This window comes from Oncorhynchus tshawytscha, linkage group LG11 (genome assembly GCF_018296145.1).
Source record: "Oncorhynchus tshawytscha isolate Ot180627B linkage group LG11, Otsh_v2.0, whole genome shotgun sequence".
NCBI lineage: Eukaryota > Metazoa > Chordata > Actinopteri > Salmoniformes > Salmonidae > Oncorhynchus > Oncorhynchus tshawytscha.
In genome coordinates, this window is record NC_056439.1 from 42,655,831 (window position 1) to 42,678,416 (window position 22,586).

Sequence of the window (22,586 nt, forward strand, 5' to 3'; positions counted from 1 at the left end):
AGCCTTTGCTATGAGACTCAAAATGGAGCTCAGGTGCATCCTGTTTCCGTTGATAATTCTTGAGATGTTTCTACAACTTGATTGGGGTCCACCTGTGGTAAATTAAATTGATTGGACATTATTTGGAAAGGCACACAAAGGCTCCATGGACAATTCCTTCTACCTCATGGCATGGTTTTTGCTCTGACATGCATTGTGATCTGTGGGACCTTATTTAGACAGGTGTGTGCCTTTCCAAATCATGTCCAATCAATTGAATTTACCACAGCTGGACTCCAAGTTGTAGAAACAGGTTTTTGTCGAAGGAACAGATCTGTAACAAAAACTTTCTGTAGCATGGAAGGTCCCCAAGAACACAGTGGTCTCATCATTCTTAAATGGAAGAAGCTTGGAACCACCAAGGCTCTTCCTAGAGCTGGCCGCCCAGCCTAACTGAGCAAGCGGGGGAGAAGGGTTTTCGTCAGGGAGGTGACCAAGAACCCGATGGTCCCTCTGACAGAGCTCCAGAGTTCCACTGTGGAGATGGGAGAACCTTCCGGAAGTACAACCATCTCTGCAACACTCCACCAATCATGCCTTTATGGTAGAGTGGCCAGATCCTCTGTTGAAGGCACATGACAGTTTGCTTGGAGCACCTAAAGAACTCTCAGACCATGAGAAAGAAGATTCTCTGATCTGATGAAACCAAGTTTGAACTCTTTGGCCTGAATACCAAGCTTCACATCTGGATGAAACCTGGCACCATCCCTACGGTAAAGCATGGTGATGGCAGCATCATTCTGTGGGGATGTTTTTGAGCGGCAGGGACTGGGAGATTAGTCAGGATCGAGGGAAAGGTAAATGGAGCAAAGTACATAGAGATCCCAAATGAAAACCTGCTCCAGAGCGCTCAGGACCTCAGACTGTGGCGAAGGTTCACCTTCCAACAGGACAACGATCCTAAGCGCACAGCCAAGACAATGCAGGAGTGGTGTCATCAAGGCAAAGGGTGGCTACTTTGAAGAATCTAAAATATTAAATATATTTAGACTTCTTTAACACTTTTTTGGTTACTACATGATTTCATATGTGTTATTTCATAGTTTTGATGTCTTCACTATTCTACAATGTAGAAAATAGTTTAAAAAAATAAAGAACCTTTGAATGAGTTGGTGTGTCCAAAATTTTGACTGCTACCTCCCTGGTCTTTGGTTGACTCTGTGTTTGAAAATCACTGTTCGACTGAGGGACCTTACAATTATCTGTGTTTGGTACAGAGATGAGGTAGTCATTAAAACATCATGTTAAACACTGTTATTGCACACAGAGTGAGTCCATGCAACTTATTACGGTATGTGATTTGTTAAGGAAATGTATTCATGCTTGCAATAGCAAAGGGGTTGAATACTTATTGACTCAAGACATTTCAGCATTTCATGTTTAATTTGTTACAAAATTTTTCTTCGAAAATCCTCAGTCCACTTTGTCATTATGGGGTGTTGTGTGTTTGTAGTCCAGTGACACAAAATTTAAATTTACTCCATTTTAAATTGTAACAGAATGTGGGCAAAGTCAAGGGGTGTGAATACTTTCTGAAGCACGGTAAATATTTATTTATATTTGGGATTTTGACATTACTTTTATGATATGTCTTAATTTTTATTTATTTTTTACTTTTGGATTATGTGTGATTTGTTATTGTATTGCTAGATATTGCTGCACTGTCGGAGCTAGAAACATAAGTGTTTCACTGCACCTGCTATAACATCTGCATAACAGTGTAAGCAACCAATAAACTTTGATTTGTTTTGGGCCACCACGAGCCGCCAGAACAGCTTCAATTCAACTTGGTGTAGATTCTACAAGTGTCTGGAACTCTATTGGAGGGATGCAACACCATTCTTCCACGAGAAATGCTCGTCTCAGGCGACGCTCCAGAATCTCCCATAATTATTCAAATGAGTTGAGATCTACTGACTGAGACACACACACACACACACTCTTTAAACCCCCTATGCTCCTTTGAGACCCCTCTTTCAAAGTCACTGAGATCTCGTCCTCTAGCCATGGTAGCCAAAATAATGATCAACTTGTCATTTTTATACATGTTAATTGTTTAACTCAGGAAGAATTACACTACTTTATCCCTCATTTACTCAACTGTTTCCTTTATTTTGTCATGATAATTTAATTGACACAGAAATGAACCACACTAATAACAATCTATGTAGACTTGTTCAGACTATTCTGACCCCTTTTCACCCAGGTTGATCAAGGTCAAATGTGGAGTAGCACAGTTAACCAGAACACGAGCTAGAGCAAATCATCACTGGTCTCTGCTACTGAGGTCTCTGAGTCAGGGGCTTGTAGACTGTGGATTGTGTGTCAGTAGGTGCAGAGACCACTGATTCTGTAACAGCATTTAACCATCTATACATCTGGTTGCGTGTGTGTGTTCCTGCTTGTGTGTGTGTGTATGCACTGTGTGGGTAAAACAACGATGCCTCGGAAGGTCTTAACCCCAGTCTGTTAACCCAGCAGATCTCAGCTCAGCTGGCCATTAAGATATCTGAGCTTCAATTGTGTAACGATTTCTCCTCTGCAAATTGAGCAAATTCGTCCTGTAGAAATGTGATTAGCTGACAGCAGCAAAGCTGGGCCCAGGCCAGGCTGTGAGCTCACTCACCCTCAGTTAGCTTAGCACAATGGTGCAGTGAGTGGCTAATCAACCAGCAGAGAGACCAACCTCTGTTCCTCCCCAAAAACAGATCAGGCAATGGGAAATACCCTCCAAATCCAGGCTTTCCCACAACTTAAAACACATAGACAGAGACCGAGAAATATACAGAGAGGGGAAAACGATAAGCAAAAGAAAGGTCTGTGTTCTGGAGAAAACTGCTCATTCATCTGATAAGGCCGACGCCCACACGGATGAATGATGAATGGCCTGAGACATGAATCTCACTGCGGTTCATATTTTCATGTCTGAATTATATTATTATGGGGGTTAAATGGATCAACAGATTACCAGTGATATATGTTGTTAATGTTTGCTTCCTGTCAGTTTTTCCTACCAAATCAAGTCACATAAACGTTTGATCCCTTTCTTGTTTTTTATGACATCCATCCACACTCTCTAAAATGTCATATGTTAATTAGTTTTCATAAAAGGGTAGACATGCTGAGTTCCTCATGCATAATGATATGTGCTTTTCCAATAATATATTTCACTGATATGTACTTTTCACATTTTTACCTAATAATATATTCAGTGCTGCCTTAGAATGGATCAGGGGAGAACGACTGCATCCTCTCATTGAAGCCACAAAGTTCAAGGCCGACTGCGTTAATTAAAAAAATATATTTAAAAAATTGAAGACAATCATGGAACCAATATTTGCCTCTATTACACCAGTCGGGCCTTCAATTTGATGTTCTCAGATGGGGCAGCACTGACTAGTCTGCAACGTCACTTCCTGGATTAGCTCAATCTGGCCATGATATGTCCACATAAATATCCCACACAAGATGCTATCTTAACCGACTTCCTTGGCTTCAAATGTGTATTGAGTCTTTACATAAGAATGAATGGTGTCACATGAACGATATGTGCTGTTGGAATGAACCTCACAAAGCAGTTGGTTCACCGTCCGTACATCTGTATGTAATGGATGGACCTGCATTGTTTGTAAAATAACGTTCAATGACATCTCCATAAATATATATATTTACTTTGAGGCTACAAACAAAGCTGAAACATCCTCGCAGAAGGCTCCCATTTCAACACAGCTATTTAATGAGACTGAGCAGCAGACCTCTGATTGCCATCCTCTTGTGCTTCCTCTGCTGTCAGACCCAGATAACAAACTGGAGCGATCAGTCACCAACTAAATGGACTTCTCTCCTTTTGTGACACCAGAACAGCAAGAGTAGCGGTGACCGCTGCACGGCCCCTACTAGAGATAGACAAGCTATCGAAGTGTCATCTTTAACGATCTTCCCTCCTATTTCCTCTCTCTCTCATTTCCTCTTCTCTAGAATCTCCAAAAACATCCCCACCACCAAAGACGTGGAGCCCCTGTTGGAGATCGACGGGGACATCCGCAGCTTCGAGGTGTTCCTGTCCTCGCGGGCACCCGTTCTCACGGCGCGCGACGTGGAGATGTTCCTTCCCTGCACCGTCAACCTGGACCCCAAACTCCGCGAGATCATTGCAGGTCCTTATATTTACACACAAGTACCACTTTTCACTATTACACTCAGTTAATTCAAAGACCTATAGGCCCTTATTCATAAAACATATCAGAGTAGCAGTGCTGACCCAGGATCAGGCGCCTCCTGTCCATGTAATATTATTCATTATGATCTAAAAGGGAAAACTGATCCAATGTCACCACTCCTACTGTGAGACTGTTTTTGGATACATGCCATTACCCAAAATGAATGTCAGTGTTCTGTCATGATATTCATTCTATCAATCATTCAATCAAATTATTTGTCACATGCAGAATACAACTGGTGTAGACTTTACTGTGAAATGCTTGTTTATGAGCCCTTCCCAATGATCCAGACTTTAAAAATTGAATAGTAACACGAGGAATTAAATAAAATACACAAGAATGGAGCTATATACAGGTATTACCAGTACCAGATCAATGTGGAGCTATAAACAGCAGGTATTACCAGTACCAGATCAATGTGGATCTATATACAGGTATTACCAGTACCAGATCAATGTGGATCTATATACAGGTATTACCAGTACCAGACCAGTGTGGATCTATATACAGGTATTACCAGTACCAGATCAATGTGGATCTATATACATGTATTACCAGTACCAGATCAATGTGGATCTATATACATGTATTACCAGTACCAGATCAATGTGGATCTATATACAGGTATTACCAGTACCAGACCAGTGTGGATCTATATACAGGTATTACCAGTACCAGATCAATGTGGATCTATATACAGGTATTACCAGTACCAGACCAGTGTCGATCTATATACAGGTATTACCAGTACCAGATCAATGTGGATCTATATACATGTATTACCAGTACCAGATCAATGTGGATCTATATACAGGTATTACCAGTACCAGATCAATGTGGATCTATATACAGGTATTACCAGTACCAGACCAGTGTGGATCTATATACAGGTATTACCAGTACCAGATCAATGTGGATCTATATACATGTATTACCAGTACCAGATAAATGTGGATCTATATACAGGTATTACCAGTATTAGATCAATGTGGATCTATATACATGTATTACCAGTACCAGATAAATGTGGATCTATATACAGGTATTACCAGTATTAGATCAATGTGGATCTATATACATGTATTACCAGTACCAGATAAATGTGGATCTATATACATGTATTACCAGTACCAGATAAATGTGGATCTATATACAGGTATTACCAGTACCAGATCAATGTGGATCTATATACAGGTATTACCAGTACCAGACCAGTGTGGATCTATATACATGTATTACCAGTACCAGATCAATGTGGATCTATATACAGGTATTACCAGTACCAGACCAGTGTGGAGCTATATACATGTATTACCAGTACCAGATCAATGTGGATCTATATACAGGTATTACCAGTACCAGACCAGTGTGGAGCTATATACAGGTATTACCAGTACCAGACCAGTGTGGATCTATATACAGGTATTACCAGTACCAGATAAATGTGGATCTATATACAGGTATTACCAGTACCAGACCAGTGTGGAGCTATATACAGGTATTACCAGTACCAGACCAGTGTGGATCTATATACAGGTATTACCAGTACCAGACCAGTGTGGATCGATATACATGTATTACCAGTACCAGATCAATGTGGATCTATATACATGTATTACCAGTACCAGATCAATGTGGATCTATATACAGGTATTACCAGTATTAGATCAATGTGTATAAATACAGCACGAGGTATTTAAGGTAGATATGTACATGAAGGCAGGGTAAAGTGACTAGGTATCAGGATAGATAATGAGGTATTTAAGGTAGATATGTACATGAAGGCAGGGTAAAGTGACTAGGTGTCAGGATAGATAATAAGGTATTTAAGGTAGATATGTACATGAAGGCAGGGTAAAGTGACTAGGTGTCAGGATAGATAATAAGGTATTTAAGGTAGATATGTACATGAAGGCAGGGTAAAGTGACTAGGCATCAGGACAGATAATAAGGTATTTAAGATAGATATGTACAGTGCCTTGCGAAAGTATTTGGCCCCCTTGAACTTTGCGACCTTTTGCCACATTTCAGGCTTCAAACATAAAGATATAAAACTGTATTTTTTTGTGAAGAATCAACAACAAGTGGGACACAATCATGAAGTGGAACGACATTTATTGGATATTTCAAACGTTTTTTAACAAATCAAAAACTGAAAAATTGGGCGTGCAAAATTATTCAGCCCCCTTAAGTTAATACTTTGTAGCGCCACCTTTTGCTGCGATTACAGCTGTAAGTCGCTTGGGGTATGTCTCTATCAGTTTTGCACATCGAGAGACAGAAATTTTTTCCCATTCCTCCTTGCAAAACAGCTCGAGCTCAGTGAGGTTGGATGGAGAGCATTTGTGAACAGCAGTTTTCAGTTCTTTCCACAGATTCTCGATTGGATTCAGGTCTGGACTTTGACTTGGCCATACTAACACCTGGATATGTTTATTTTTGAACCATTCCATTATAGGTTTTGCTTTATGTTTTGGATCATTGTCTTGTTGGAAGACAAATCTCCGTCCCAGTCTCAGGTCTTTTGCAGACTCCATCAGGTTTTCTTCCAGAATGGTCCTGTATTTGGCTCCATCCATCTTCCCATCAATTTTAACCATCTTCCCTGTCCCTGCTGAAGAAAAGCAGGCCCAAACCATGATGCTGCCACCACCATGTTTGACAGTGGGGATGATGTGTTCAGGTGATGAGCTGTGTTGCTTTTACGCCAAACATAACGTTTTGCATTGTTGCCAAAAAGTTCAATTTTGGTTTCATCTGACCAGAGCACCTTCTTCCACATGTTTGGTGTGTCTCCCAGGTGGCTTGTGGCAAACTTTAAATGACACTTTTTATGGATATCTTTAAGAAATGGCTTTCTTCTTGCTACTCTTCCATAAAGGCCAGATTTGTGCAATATACGACTGATTGTTGTCCTATGGACAGAGTCTCCCACCTCAGCTGTAGATCTCTGCAGTTCATCCAGAGTGATTATGGGCCTCTTGGCTGCATCTCTGATCAGTCTTCTCCTTGTATGAGCTGAAAGTTTAGAGGGACGGCCAGGTCTTGGTAGATTTGCAGTGGTCTGATACTCCTTCCATTTCAATATTATCGCTTGCACAGTGCTCCTTGGGATGTTTAAAGCTTGGGAAATCTTTTTGTATCCAAATCCGGCTTTAAACTTCTTCACAACAGTATCTCGGACCTGCCTGGTGTGTTCCTTGTTCTTCATGATGCTCTCTGCGCTTTTAACGGACCTCTGAGACTATCACAGTGCAGGTGCATTTATACAGAGACTTGATTACACACAGGTGGATTATATTTATCATCATTAGTCATTTAGGTCAACATTGGATCATTCAGAGATCCTCACTGAACTTCTGGAGAGAGTTTAGTGCACTGAAAGTAAAGGGGCTGAATAATTTTGCACGCCCAATTTTTCAGTTTTTGATTTGTTAAAAAAGTTTGAAATATCCAATAAATGTCGTTCCACTTCATGATTGTGTCCCACTTGTTGTTGATTCTTCACAAAAAATACAGTTTTATATCTTTATGTTTGAAGCCTGAAATGTGGCAAAAGGTCGCAAAGTTCAAGGGGGCCGAATACTTTCGCAAGGCACTGTACATGAAGGCAGGGTAAAGTGACTAGGTGTCAGGATAGATAATAAGGTATTTAAGGTAGATATGTACATGAAGGCAGGGTAAAGTGACTAGGTGTCAGGATAGATAATAAGGTATTTAAGGTAGATATGTACATGAAGGCAGGGGAAAGTGACTAGGTGTCAGGATAGATAATAAGGTATTTAAGGTAGATATGTACATGAAGGCAGGGTAAAGTGACTAGGCATCAGGATAGATAATAATAAGGTATTTAAGGTAGATATGTACATGAAGGCAGGGTAAAGTGACTAGGTATCAGGATAGATTTTAAGGTAGATATGTACATGAAGGCAGGGTAAAGTGACTAGGCATCAGGATAGATAATAATAAGGTATTTAAGGTAGATATGTACATGAAGGCAGGGTAAAGTGACTAGGTGTCAGGATAGATAATAAGGTATTTAAGGTAGATATGTACATGAAGGCAGGGTAAAGTGACTAGGTATCAGGATAGATAATAAGGTATTTAAGGTAGATATGTACATGAAGGCAGGGTAAAGTGACTAGGCATCAGGACAGATAAAAAATAAGAGTAAAATAAAGAACAGAGTAGCAGCAGCAAATTGTATGTAAAGGTGTCTGTATATGGTGTGTATATATAGTCTAGTGAGTGTGTATATGCTGTGTATATAGTCTAGTGAGTGTCTGTATATAGTCTAGTGAGTGTGTATATGGTGTGTGTATATAGTCTAGTGAGTGTGTATATGGTGTGTATATAGTCTAGTGAGTGTGTATATCGTGTGTATATATAGTCTAGTGAGTGTGTATATGGTGTGTATATAGTCTAGTGAGTGTGTGTATATATAGTCTAGTGAGTGTGTATATGGTGTGTGTATATAGTCTAGTGAGTGTGTGTATATATAGTCTAGTGAGTGTGTATATGGTGTGTGTATATAGTCTAGTGAGTGTGTGTATATATAGTCTAGTGAGTGTGTTTATGGTGTGTGTATATAGTCTAGTGAATGTGTATATATAGTCTAGTGAGTGTGTTTATGGTGTGTGTATATAGTCTAGTGAGTGTGTGTATACAGTTTAGTGAGTGTGTTTATGGTGTATGTACAGTGCCTTGCGAAAGTATTCGGCCCCCTTGAACTTTGCGACGTTTTGCCACATTTCAGGCTTCAAACATAAAGATATAAATCTGTATTTTTTTGTGAAGAATCAACAACAAGTGGAACGACATTTATTGGATATTTCAAACTTTTTTAACAAGTCAAAAACTGAAAAATTGGCCGTCCAATAAATGTCGTTCCACTTGTTGTTGATTCTTCACAAAAAAATACAGTTTTATATCTTTATGTTTGAAGCCTGAAATGTGGCAAAAGGTCGCGAAGTTCAAGGGGGCCGAATACTTTCGCAAGGCACTGTATATAGTCTAGTGAATGTGTATATATAGTCTAGTGAGTGTGTTTATGGTGTGTGTATATAGTCTAGTGAGTGTGTGTGTGTATATATATCCGAGTGAGTGTGTATATATATATATAGTTTAGTGAGTGTGTATATGGTGTGTGTATATAGTCTAGTGAGTGTGTATATGGTGTGTCTTTATATAGTGTAGTGAGTGTGTGTATATATAGTCTAGTGAGTGTGTATATGGTGTGTATATATAGTCTAGTGAGTGTGTGTGTATATATATATATATATAGTCTAGTGAGTGTGTATATGTTGTGTGAGTGTGTATATGGTGTGTGTGTGTGTATATATATATAGTCTAGTGAGTGTGTATATGTTGTGTGTATGTTGTTTAGTGAGTGTGTGTATATGGTTTGTATATAATATAGTGATTGTGTATATATATATATAGTATAGTGAGTGTGTGTGTGTATATATATATATATATATATATATATATATATATATAGTCTAGTGAGTGGGTATATGTTGTGTGTATGTTGTTTAGTGAGTGTGTATATGGTGTGTATATAATCTAGTGATTGTGTATATATAAAGTATAGTGAGTGTGTATATTGTGTGTGTATATATAGTCTAGTGAGTGTGTATATATAGTCTAGTGAGTATGTATTTGGTGTGTATATGTAGTCTAGTGAGTGTGTATATGTTGTGTGTATGTTGTTTAGTGAGTGTGTATATGGTGTGTATATAATATAGTGATTGTGTATATATATAGTATAGTGAGTGTGTGTATATATATAAAGTATAGTGAGTGTGTATATGGTGTGTGTATATAGTCTAGTGATTGTGTATATGGTGTGTATATAATATAGTGATTGTGTGTATATATATAGTATAGTGAGTGTGTGTGTATATATATAGTCTAGTGTGTGTATGTTGTTTAGTGAGTGTGTATATGGTGTGTGTGTGTATATATATAGTCTAGTGAGTGTGTATATGGTGTGTATATAATCTAGTGATTGTGTATATATAAAGTATAGTGAGTGTGTATATGGTGTGTATATAATATAGTGATTGTGTATATATATATATATAGTATAGTGAGTGTGTATATATATATAGTCTAGTGAGTGTGTATACGGTGTGTTTATATAGTCTAGTGAGTGTGTAGATGGTGTGTATATATAGTCTAGTTTGTGTGTATATGGTGTGTGTGTATATGGTCCAGTCAGTGTATGTGTATATATAGTCTAGTGAGTGTTTATATGGTCTGTATGTAGTCTAGTGAGAGTGCATATGGTGTGTATATATAGTTTTGTGAGTGTATATTGTCTGAGAGTGCATGTGGTGTGTGTATATAGTCTAGTGAGTGTGTATATGGTGTGTGAATATGGTCTAGTGAGTGTGTATATATATATAGTCTAGTGAGTGTGTATATGGTGTGTATATAGTCTATTGAGAGTACATATGATGTGTGTATATAGTCTAGTGAGTGTGTATATGGTGTGTATATATAGTTTAGTGAGTGTGTATTTGGTGTGTGTATATGGTGTGTGTATATAGTCTAGTGAGTGTGTATATGGTGTGTATATAGTCTAGTGAGTGTGTATATGGTGTGTGTATATGGTGTGTATATACAGTCGAGTGAGTGTGTATATGGTGTGTATATATAGTCGAGTGAGTGTGTATATGGTGTGTATATATAGTCTAGTGAGAGTGTATATAGTCTAGTGAGTGTGTATATATATATATATATATATAGTTTAGTGAGTGTGTATATGGTGTGTATATAGTCTAGTGAGTGTGTATATGATGTGTATATATAGTCTAGTGAGTGTGTGTATATATATAGTTTAGTGAGTGTGTGTATATATAGTGTAGTGAGTGTGTATATGGTGTGTATATAGTCTAGTGAGTTTGTATATGATGTGTATATATAGTCTAGTGAGTGTATATGGTGTGTATATATAGTCTAGTTAATGTGTGTAGATGGTGTGTATATATAGTCTAGTGAGTGTGTATATGATGTGTATATATAGTCTAGTGAGTGTGTATATGGTGTGTATATATAGTCTAGTTAATGTGTGTAGATGGTGTGTATATATAGTCTAGTGAGTGTGTATATTATGTGTATATATAGTCTAGTGAGTGTGTATATGGTGTATATATAGTTGAGTTAGTGTGTATAGGGTTAGTGCAAATAGTTGGAGTAACATTAATTGATTTTCTCAGTCTGGCTATTAGCAGTCTTATCACTTGTGGGTAGAAGTTTGTATGCCCGATAGCCGATGCTCCGGTACTGTTTGCCGGATGGTAGCAGAGTGAAAAGTCTATGGCTTGGTTGGCTCTTTGGCACTTTTTCGCTCCTTCCTCTGACACCGCCTGGTATAGAGGTCCTGAATGTAAGGGAGCTCGGCCCCAGTGATGTACTGGGCTGTCCGTACCACCCTCTGTAGTGCTTTGCAGTCAAGGGCGGTGTATTTGGCATACCAAGCGGTGATGCAGCCATTCAAGATGCTCTCGATGGTGCAGCTGTAGAACTTTTTGAGGATCCGAGGGGCCCATGCCAAATCTTTTCAGCCTTCTGAAAGGCAAATGGCGCTTCCATGCCCTCGTCACGACTATGTTGTGTGTGTCGGCCAAGTTCTTTTTTTCTTTTTTAAATATATTTTCCTTTATTATTTTCCACTAACCCAACCACCCCTCGCCTAATTGGAGTAAACTAATGAACAACAACACTAAGGCTTCTACTTCCAGCTTATAAACACATTTTACGGACACAATCTATTTTACAGTAGTTCTCTTTTGTTTGTTTTTACTTCTATCCTGCCACTACCCTCAACCCCTCCCATCTATTTCTGAAGACCATCCAGTTTGATTTCTGTTTGCCATATATTTTTAACTGTTTAACTGTTTCAACTGTGCTGTGGTGTTTCACAAAAGTTCTGAACCTTTCTATTCTCATAGTTTCAACAGATTGTAAATTAAAGATAAACTTTGCTAAAAGTATTATATTATTGATCGATTTGACTACGACTTTTCAAATCACCCAGTAGTGCTATCTGCAGAGTTTGCTCCAGGTAAATATTGCAATTCTTCCACCATTCCTGGACCTGTGACCAAAAGCAAGCTACATATTGACAATACCATAACAAATGATCTCATGACTCTGTCTCTGCAGCAAAATCTGCAGGGCTGGGATGGTTGTATCCCCCATATACAGTGGGGCAAAAAAGTATTTAGTCAGCCACCAATTGTGCAAGTTCTCCCACTTAAAAAGATGAGAGAGGCCTGTAATTTTCATCATAGGTACACTTCAACTATGACAGACAAAATGAGAGAAAAAAAATCCAGAAAATCACACTGTAGGATTTTTAATGAATTTATTTGCAAATTATTGAAACTATAGACCTCCAGTGCGCCTCCACAGTCCAGTACGTCCTGTGCCTCCTCCCCGCACTCGCCCTGAGGTGCGTGTCATCAGCCCGGTGCCACCTGTACCGGTCCCACGCATCAGGCCTCCAGTGCACCTCCAGTCCAGTATGTCCTGTGCCTGCTCCTGGTGCTCGTCCTGAGTTACGTGTCACCAACGCGGTACCACCAGTGCCGGCCCCACGCACAGAGCTTCCGGCGACAGTTCCCAGACCAGAGCTTCCGGTGACGTTTCACAGTCCGGAACCTCCTGTGACGTTTCACAGTCCGGAACCTCTGGTGATGTTTCACAGTCCGGAACCTCTGGCGACGTTTCACGGTCCGGAACCTCCTGAGACGGTCCACGGTCCGGAACCTCCTGAAACGGTCCACGGTCCGGAACCTCCTGAGACGGTCCGCGTTCCGGAACCTCCTGAGACGGTCCGCGGTCCGGAGTCTCCAACGACGGTCTGTGGTCCAGAGTCTCCAGCGGGTGTTCCCAGTCCGGAGCCTCCGGCAATGGTCTACGGTCCGGAGTTCCCGGCGACGACCCGCGGTCCGGAGTACCCGGCGACGACCCGCGGTCCAGAGTACCCGGCGATGACCCACGGTTTGGTTCCTACGGTCCGGAGTACCCGGCGACGAACCACGGTCCGGAGTCCCCGGTGACGACCTGCGGTCCGGAGTCCCCGGCGACGACCCACGGTTTGGTTCCTACGGTCCGGAGTACCCGGCGACGAACTGCGGTCCAGAATCCCCGGCGACGACCCGCGGTCTGGAGTTCGCGGTCCAGAGTCTCCAGCGACGGTCTGTGGTCCAGAGTCTCCAGCGGGGGTTCCCAGTCCGGAGCCTCCGGCAATGGTCTACGGTCCGGAGTTCCCGGCGACGACCCGCGGTCCGGAGTACCCGGCGACGACCCGCGGTCCGGAGTACCCGGCGACGACCCGCGGTCCGGAGTACCCGGCGACGACCCGCGGTCCGGAGTACCCGGCGACGACCCGCGGTCCGGAGTACCCGGCGACAACCTGCGGTCCGGAGTCCCCGGCGATGACCCACGGTTTGGTTCCTACGGTCCGGAGTACCCGGCGACGAACCACAGTCCGGAGTCCCCGGTGACGACCTGCGGTCCGGAGTCCCCGGCGATGACCCACGGTTTGGTTCCTACGGTGCGGAGTACCCGGCGACGAACTGCGGTCCAGAATCCCCGGCGACGACCTGCGGTCTGGAGTTCACGGCGACGACCCACGGTTTGGTTCCTCCTGCAACGATCTACGGTCCGGAGTCCCCGACGACGATCTACGGTCTGGATCCTCTGGCGACAATCCACGGTCCGGAGCTTCCGACGACGATCCCCGCACCAGAGCCACTATGGAGGATGACGTATCTGCGACCGGAGTGGGTACCCCGTACCAGAGCCGACGGTAGATGCTGACCCGGACCCTCCTCTATTGAGTCAGGATTTGCAGTCGGAGTCCGCACCTTTGGGTTGGTACTGTCACGCCCTGACGATAGAGAGCTGTTTATTCTCTATGTTGGTTGGGGCGTGATAGTGACTAGGATGGGTCATCTAGGTGATTAGTGATTTATGTTGGCCTGGTATGGTTCCCAATCAGAGACAGCTGATTATCGTTGTCTCTGATTGGGGATCATATTTAGATTGGGGACCATTTTCCCCATGATTTTAATGAATTTATTTGCAAATTATGGTGGAAAATAAGTATTTGGTCACCTCCAAACAAGCAAGATTTCTGGCTCTCACAGACCTGTAACTTCTTCTTTAAGAGTCTCCACTGTCCTCCACATGTAACCTGTATTAATGGCACCTGTTTGAACTTGTTATCAGTATAAAAGACACCTGTCCACAACCTCAAACAGTCACACTCCAAACTCCACTATGGCCAAGACCAAAGAGCTGTCAAAGGACACCAGAAACAAAATTGTAGACCTGCACCAGGCTGGGAAGACTGAATATGTAATAGGTAAGCAGCTTGGTTTGAAGAAATCAACTGTGGGAGCAATTATTAGGAAATGGAAGACATACAAGACCACTGATAATCTCCCTCGATCTGGGGCTCCACGCAAGATCTCACCCCGTGGGGTCAAAATGATCACAAGAACGGTGAGCAAAAATCCCAGAACCACACGGGGGGACCTAGTGAATGACCTGCAGAGAGCTGGGACCAAAGTAACAAAGCCTACCATCAGTAACACACTACGCCGCCAGGGACTCAAATCCTGCAGTGCCAGACGTGTCCCCCTGCTTAAGCCAGTACATGTCCAGGCCCGTCTGAAGTTTGCTAGAGAGCATTTGGATGATCCAGAAGAAGATTGGGAGAATGTCATATGGTCAGATGAAACCAAAATATAACTTTTTGATAAAAACTCAACTTGTCGTGTTTGGAGGACAAAGAATGCTGAGTTTCATCCAAAGAACACCATACCTACTGTGAAGCATGGGGTGGAAACATCATGCTTTGGGGCTGTTTTTCTGCAAAGGGACAGGACGACTGATCCATGTAAAGGAAAGAATAAATAAGGGGCCATGTATTGTGAGATTTTGAGTGAAAACCTCCTTCTATCAGCAAGGGCATTGAAGATGAAACCTGGCTGGGTCTTTCAGCATGACAATGAACACACCGCCCGGGCAATCAGTTCATTTCGGTCAATACTCCCTGCAAAAAACATTATGATGTTTGGCTGTGTTGCAAACATCCAGAGGAATGCACTGAAACCAACGATGACTAGATAAAACTATGGTTTACCGTGTGTAATTACGCCGAATGCTCTGTAAAAAATGGATAGATATGGAATTCACGGCACAAACAGGTTACAAAATGTTTCGATTTAATCTATAAAAATGGATTTTATCAAAGAAAACGGCACTTCATTTGATCACTGGGACCTTCAGGAAGAGAAATAAGAGCAAGATATCAGAATGTAAGTCATAATTTTACCTTGTGATGTGAATGTGTAAAAACTGTCATGGCGGAAAATGTTTCTGTTGTTGATTGCTCTTCTCAAACAAAAGCATGGGATTTGTTCTCTGTAATAGCTATTTTAAATTGGAAAACGTAGTTTGATTACCAAGATTCTAATCTTTTGATGGATGTAAGACACTTGCATTTTCAAGAATGTTTAATGTTACAACGTTGTATTTTTAGTTGTCACTCTGAAATTTCCCCTGATGTTGATCCCTGTACAGGGATCGCAGCCATAACAGGACCTCTTACAGCTCCCCCCCTACTTTGTGCAATTTCCGCCTGAAGACATACCCAAATCTAACAGCCTGTAGCTCAGGCACAGAACCAAGGATATGCATATTCTTGGTACCATTTGAAAGAACACACTCTGAAGTTTGTGTACATGTACATTGAATGTAGGAGAATATAACACAATAGATCTGGTTTAGATAAAACAATGGAAAAAAGCATACGTTTTTTATTTTTATTTTTGTATCATCTTTAAAATGAACAAGATAAAACAAACATTCAGATAGGATGATGAGGACAATTTCAGTGAAAAATATAAGAGGGCAACATTACTTGTGCAAAGTTTCAGAATGATAACTTTCAAAATGAGTGTGCTTACATGACATTTATCATGAAGTCACCCAGGTGTCCCACACAAGTAGCCCAAATGTACCCAAGTGACCAAATTGGTGAAGGTATACATTTGGAAACAAATAACTATATACAAAATACCAAAATGCTATTCTAACACCCCCCCCAAAAAAAAAAAAAATAAATAATGGAAAAAATAATAATTATTGATTTAAAAAAATATATATATATACAAGCACGGTGGCTAGGAAAAACTCCCTAGAAAGGCAAAAACCTAGGAAGAAACCTAGAGAGGAACCAGGCTATGAGGGGTGGCCAGTCCTCTTCTGGCTGGGCCGAGAGGGGCTCACAGTGGTTGTAGAGGGTGCAACAGGACAGCACCTCAATAGTAAAAATGAACAGTTCCATAGCCGCAGGCAGAACAGTTGAAACTGGAACAGCGGCAAGGCCAGGTGGACTGGGGACAGCAAGGAGTCATCATGCCAGGTAGTCCTGACGCATGGTCCTAGGGCTCAGGTCCTTCGAGAGAGAGAATTAGAGAGAGCATACTTAAATTCACACAGGACACCGGATAAGACTCCCATTCGGAGTCGGGGTCACTGTGAAAGAAAATGTTCAGTTAGAATAGTTTCACATATGAGCCCTGTATCAATAGGTATAATAAACAGATATATAGAGAGAGTACAGGGAACATAAGGTTGAATATATTATTATGACCTGCTAGATCTACTGTCTCTTTTATATTATGACATTTCAGCTAGATCTACTGTCTCTAATATATTATGACAGACCAGCTAGATCTACTGTCTTTATTATATTACAACATACCAGCTGTATCTACTGTCTCCATTTCACTTTGACCATTGATGTGGTCCTGCCCTCTCCTCAACAGCCTCAAATAGGCTATTTCATGTGGGTTGGGGTGGGGCGGCAGACACACATCTCACATTTCATGACATTACATGTTTATATATTGCTTCTAAAATGTAAAAAAAAATCACAAATAATATTTTATATTATTAATTTCAAACAAGGGCATTAGCATGATAAGTACTTACCAGTCCAAAACGATGTCCTCTCCCGTTCAAAAAATATTCCTCCACAATCGCTAAATGAATCGTCCTACAACAATCTCTGTCTCACCTTCCCAATCAATTTATTCTAAAATTGTGTGTACATCTGTATATCTAGGCTTAGATTTAGCTTTCCCTGACTGATTGATATATAAACGGCTGAATCTGCGCGTTCACCAAACAATGCAGTGCGTAATTTGTGTTTCTCTTCCGGTATGAAACTTCAATAGCGAATGACTTACCTGGAATGTGTCGTCGAAAATGGAATGAGACGGAATTCACGACATAAGCGGTTCACAAAATGTTTCGTGTTAGGCTATAAAAATGGATTTTATCAAACAAAAGATCATTCATTGTGTAACAATGAGCATTGGAATTGCAAACAGACGAAGATCGTCAAAGGTAAACAATTTATTTTAATGCAGTTTGTGATTATGTTACGCCTGTGCTGGTTAAAAAAAATGTTTTATGGGGCTCTATGCTCAGATAATCACATCGTATTCTTTCGCAGTAAATCCTGACAACGCAGTTGGATTAGCAAGATTCTAGGATTTCGATACATGTGAGACACTTGTATTTTCATGAATGTTTAATATGACTATTTATGTAGCGATCACCGTATGTTGTGGAATTTCAGCCCGCTAGCGGGTTCCGTGCGCAGAGAGGTTAAAGTAATGATGGACTGTTGTTTCTCTTTGCTTATTTGAGCTGTTCTTGCCATATGGGCTTGGTCTTTTACCAAATATGGCTATCTGATTGGCTCAAAGCTGTCATCAAGGCAAACGGTGGCTACTTTGAAGAATCTGAAATATAAAATATACTTTGATTTGTTGAAACGTTTTTGGTTACTACATGATTCCATGTGTGTTATTTCATAATTTTGATGTCTTCGCTTTTATTCTACAATGTAGAAAATAGTAAAAATAAAGAAAAACCCTTGAGTAAGTGTGTCTAAACTTTTGACTGGTACTATACATAAAAAAATCTTGTAGCTCTTAATTTACACAATTAACGAGTAATATGCGTAGGAAGTTCATGAGAAGGATTAATACGTATAACCAGGATTGCCATTACATCAATTACATTTTTGGCAAGCAATTATTATTTTAGCAAGGAATAATTTTGATTCATCCTACGTTGTCCCTTACATCTTTACCCCATAGCAACAGATGTGGGATACACACACACAAACATACTCATACACATTCGACCCCTTTCCCCCACAAACAACCACAAGCTCAGATGTTCAACATTTTTCCATCCCCGAGCCCAACTCAAGAAAGGACTTAATGTGCAAATACATATACAGTTGCAGCTTTTTGAGAAGGCATGCAAAAATATAGTACAAATTGGGAGATTTTATTAACCAATGTTAAGTCCTAGCTGATGGAGCTCAGATACAGCCCTATACCCTGAAACACCTACACGCTGGTCCCCCGTTTTGACCTTTTTCTCAAGCATCTCCGTGCTGTCAGACCTTTGATTATTTGTGCCAACAGGGCCACAGTAATTTGCCCCCCTTTCTGATTATCTGAGTGTGACCCCCTCCCAGTGGGTTACTTCAGCTAGTGTTGCCAGCACTGCTACTACCTGGGTGGGGGCACCCCACCGGAATCCCCACTGGCTAGGTACAAGGTCGTCAAGGTTCTCATTAGCAGCTTTGAGAATTTCCTTGTATATTATGCTCTCCCATCAGGGGGCCTTGGCTTTGTAGGACCAACCCTGCCAGGCAGGCTCAGAATCTTGAGGGGGCTGTGCTGCTCCAGTGGCTCTCTGACCGCATTCATCTTTCTGTTTTGGCTGTGTATAGACTTCTTACATTAGGCCCATAAAACAGATAAGGACTTCTCCTTAGTGTATTGCTCGCTCAGGTGGGTGTCTGGGGTAGAGCGTCGGGGACAATACATGGGCTCTGGGATATGCAACCATTTTCCTTTTTCTCTCACTTAACTCCACACTTTTCCAAACACAAAAACACACACCTCACCTTCCATCACAATACACTTGCACATACCCACATACTGTGCCTTCTATGTCCACTGTTTGCTGTGTTTTATCTCTACCATGTTGATTGAGTACTTTTGTGTTCTGGTTCCTTATATTAGATGTATTATTTAGCTAATTATGCTTTCTTCTAATACTGTCTTATCTATTTAATACTAATTATGTTTTCTTCTAATGCTGTCTTATCTATTTAATACTAATTATGTTTTATTCTAATACTGTCTTATCTACTTAATACTAATTATACTTTATTCTAATGCTGTCTTATCTATTTAATACTAATTATACTTTATTCTAATGCTGTCTTATCTACTTAATACTAATTATACTTTATTCTAATGCTGTCTTATCTACTTAATACTAATTATACTTTATTCTAATGCTGTCTTATCTATTTAATACTAATTAAGACAGCATTAGAATAAAGTATAATTAGTATTAAGTAGATAAGACAGCATTAGAATAAAGTATATCTACTTAATACTAATTATACTTTATTCTAATGCTGTCTTATCTACTTAATATTAATTATACTTTTTTCTAATGCTGTCTTATCTATTTAATACTAATTATACTTTCTTCTAATGCTGTCTTATTTACTTAATAATAATTATACTTTATTATAATGCTGTCTTATCTATTTAATACTAATTAAGACAAATTCTATTTATTTGTAACATTCCTTATCTTGAATGGGATGGTGTAGTTGTTTTGTATCAATTGTTGTATTTTATTGTTTTCCTACATATTTTTTTATTACAATCCCTACCATGGATATTATTGGGTGTTCCATTATTCGACTCCTCTATGGGAACTTTGTAATATTTAGAATAGCCATGGAGTAGTCTTTGTGTCTCAGAACATTTGGTTATATACAGTTTATTGATTACGAAAGCTACACGTTTCCCTTTTAATCTATTCTGCTTGAAGATTGGGTACAGAACTTTGCGCCATTCTGCAATTTCCTTCAGGAACTGATCATTAATTCCTATTTTCGGGCCAGCAAGTCTTTTACTCGGGCTTTTAACAATTTATTTTATCTCTGAAGAATGCAAATTTGGCAGCGATTGGGTGCTCATATCTTTTTCCGAAACGTTGTACACGTTCGAGTTGGATTTTGTTGGCACCATCACCTGGGCTCTGTAGCGCTGTAAAATATAATTATTTTACCACACTTTCAGGATCTTCACCTTTCTTTTACTTTGATAGCAATAAGTATCAGATTTTTTGTCATAGACCTAGTCTGTAGGTCAAGTAAGGCTTCTCTCAGAAACATGTTCTCCTTTTCAAGTTCATTAACGTTTGTTTCAATCTCATTGACTGTACCTTTTAGCTTGTTTGTTTGTTTCTTCCTTGTAACAGCTTATTCGTCACTCATCTAGAGGCTCGCCTTCAACTCCTTTATATCTTTACTGACTAATTCATGCCCAGTTTATCATTGATCGATTTTAACAGATCTCCTTACCATTCCCGGTTGTGAAAAGCTTAAATCATCCGTGTCCGTCAAGGAGTCACGTTTTCTTTTGGGGATTGGCTCTCCATGTTTACCCTCTGTCATGTTTGGATGTTGATTGCTTTGGTAATGTTGGTCGATACGTTTCTCTAGCCTTCTAATTTGTTTTGTGTTGTTATTATTATTATTATATTATTATGTTTTTATCTGCACCGAGGTGTTCAGTCCACCTTACTTTGCCCATGTTAAGTTCTTAGTGATGTAGATGCCAAGGAACTTGAAGCTCTCGACCCGCTCCACAACAGCCCCGTCGATGTGGATGGGGGGCCTGCTCTTCCCTCTTTCTCCTATAGTCCACGATCAGCTCCTTGGTCTTATTGACGTTGAGGGAGAGGTTGTCGTCCTGGCACCACACTGCTAAGTCTCTGACCGCCTCCCTGTACGCTGTCCCAACGCCGTCGGTGATCAGGCCTACCACCGTTGTGTCATCAGTAAACTTGAAGATGGCTTTGGATTTGTGCTTGGCCACGGAGTCGTGGGTGAACAGGGAGTACAGAAGGGGACTAAGCACACACCCCTGAGGGGCCCCCGTGTTGAGGGTCAGTGTGGCGGAGGTATTGTTGCCTACCCTCACCACCTGGGGCCGGCCTGTCAGAAGTCCAGTATCTAGCTGCAGAAGGAGGGGTTCAGTCCCAGGGTCCCTAGCTTGGTGATTAACTTGGAGGCGACTATGGTGTTGAACGCTGAGCTGTAGTCTATCAACAGCCTTCTCATATAGTTATTTCATCTCTTGTCCAGGTGGGAGAGAGCAGTGTGAAGAGCAATTGAAATTGTGTCATCTGTGGATCTGTTGAGGTGGTATGTGAATTGGAGTTGGTCTAGGGTGTCTGAGATGATAGTGTTGATGTGTGTCATGACCAGCCTTTCAAAGCACTTCATAATTACAGATGTGAGTGCTACAGGGACATAGTCATGTCAGAAGGTACCCTTGGAACTATTGGGAACAGGGACAATAGTGGTCAGTTTGAAACATGTTGGGATTACAGAGTGGGACAAGGAGAGATTGTAAATGTCTGTAAAGACGCTTGACAGCTGATCATGCTTTGAGAGACACGCCCTGGTATTCAGTCATCTGATTGTTAACCTCTTTAAACGTTTTGCTCATATCGGCCACAGAGAGCGAGATCACACAGTCATCTGGAGATCACACAGTCATCTGGCGCAGGAGACGTGTTGGTAGAAGTGAGGTGGTGTAATTAGCTAAATTGTTGCTTACTCATTATCTGCAACCAAACGCATTTGAATGCTGCCAAAGACTCTCACACAACAGTCGATCAGCTATCCAGCTCAAATGGCTGACGTCACTATCAGCAGAGATGCTATTTAGTGTGAATGACGCAATGCTCACCTACTCATTTATTGGCCACATGGTGTTTGGGACAATTCCGTGCTGTCACACAGGCGTCACTGTGCACTGAGCTGGTCAGTTAATAGATGTATCTATCCACCATAACAGTTGTTACCCTGGCCTTAGTGTGATGGCACCATGCTGTTAGTGACCACAGTGTCACACTGAGTCTGTCTGTTGACCAGCAGAGACCGCCTTTGTCATGGTGGTCACAGGGACAGAAAGGTGACCAGTGACTCTCTGGCCAGTAATCCACTCTAATAAATGTAGTATTTTAGGATAATTCTTATTTGTATGAGATGAGTGCATGTGTGTATGCTTGTTGTGTCTGTGTTGATGATTACATGAGTCTTCATCTTAGTGTGTGTGTATGCTTGTTGTGTCTATGTGTTGATGTTTACATGTCTCTTCATCTTAGTGTGTGTGT

General features: G+C 40.8%; 1 protein-coding gene across 1 annotated transcript in view; it reads left to right on the forward strand.

Moving 5' to 3' along the window:
* Positions 1–22,586, forward strand: part of LOC112262021 (kinase D-interacting substrate of 220 kDa B) — a 98,769-nt gene that overhangs the window by 61,345 nt on the left and 14,838 nt on the right. The window contains 1 exon segment of the mRNA XM_042330149.1: positions 4,018–4,196. Within this exon segment, the coding sequence (XP_042186083.1) occupies positions 4,018–4,196 (179 nt within the window).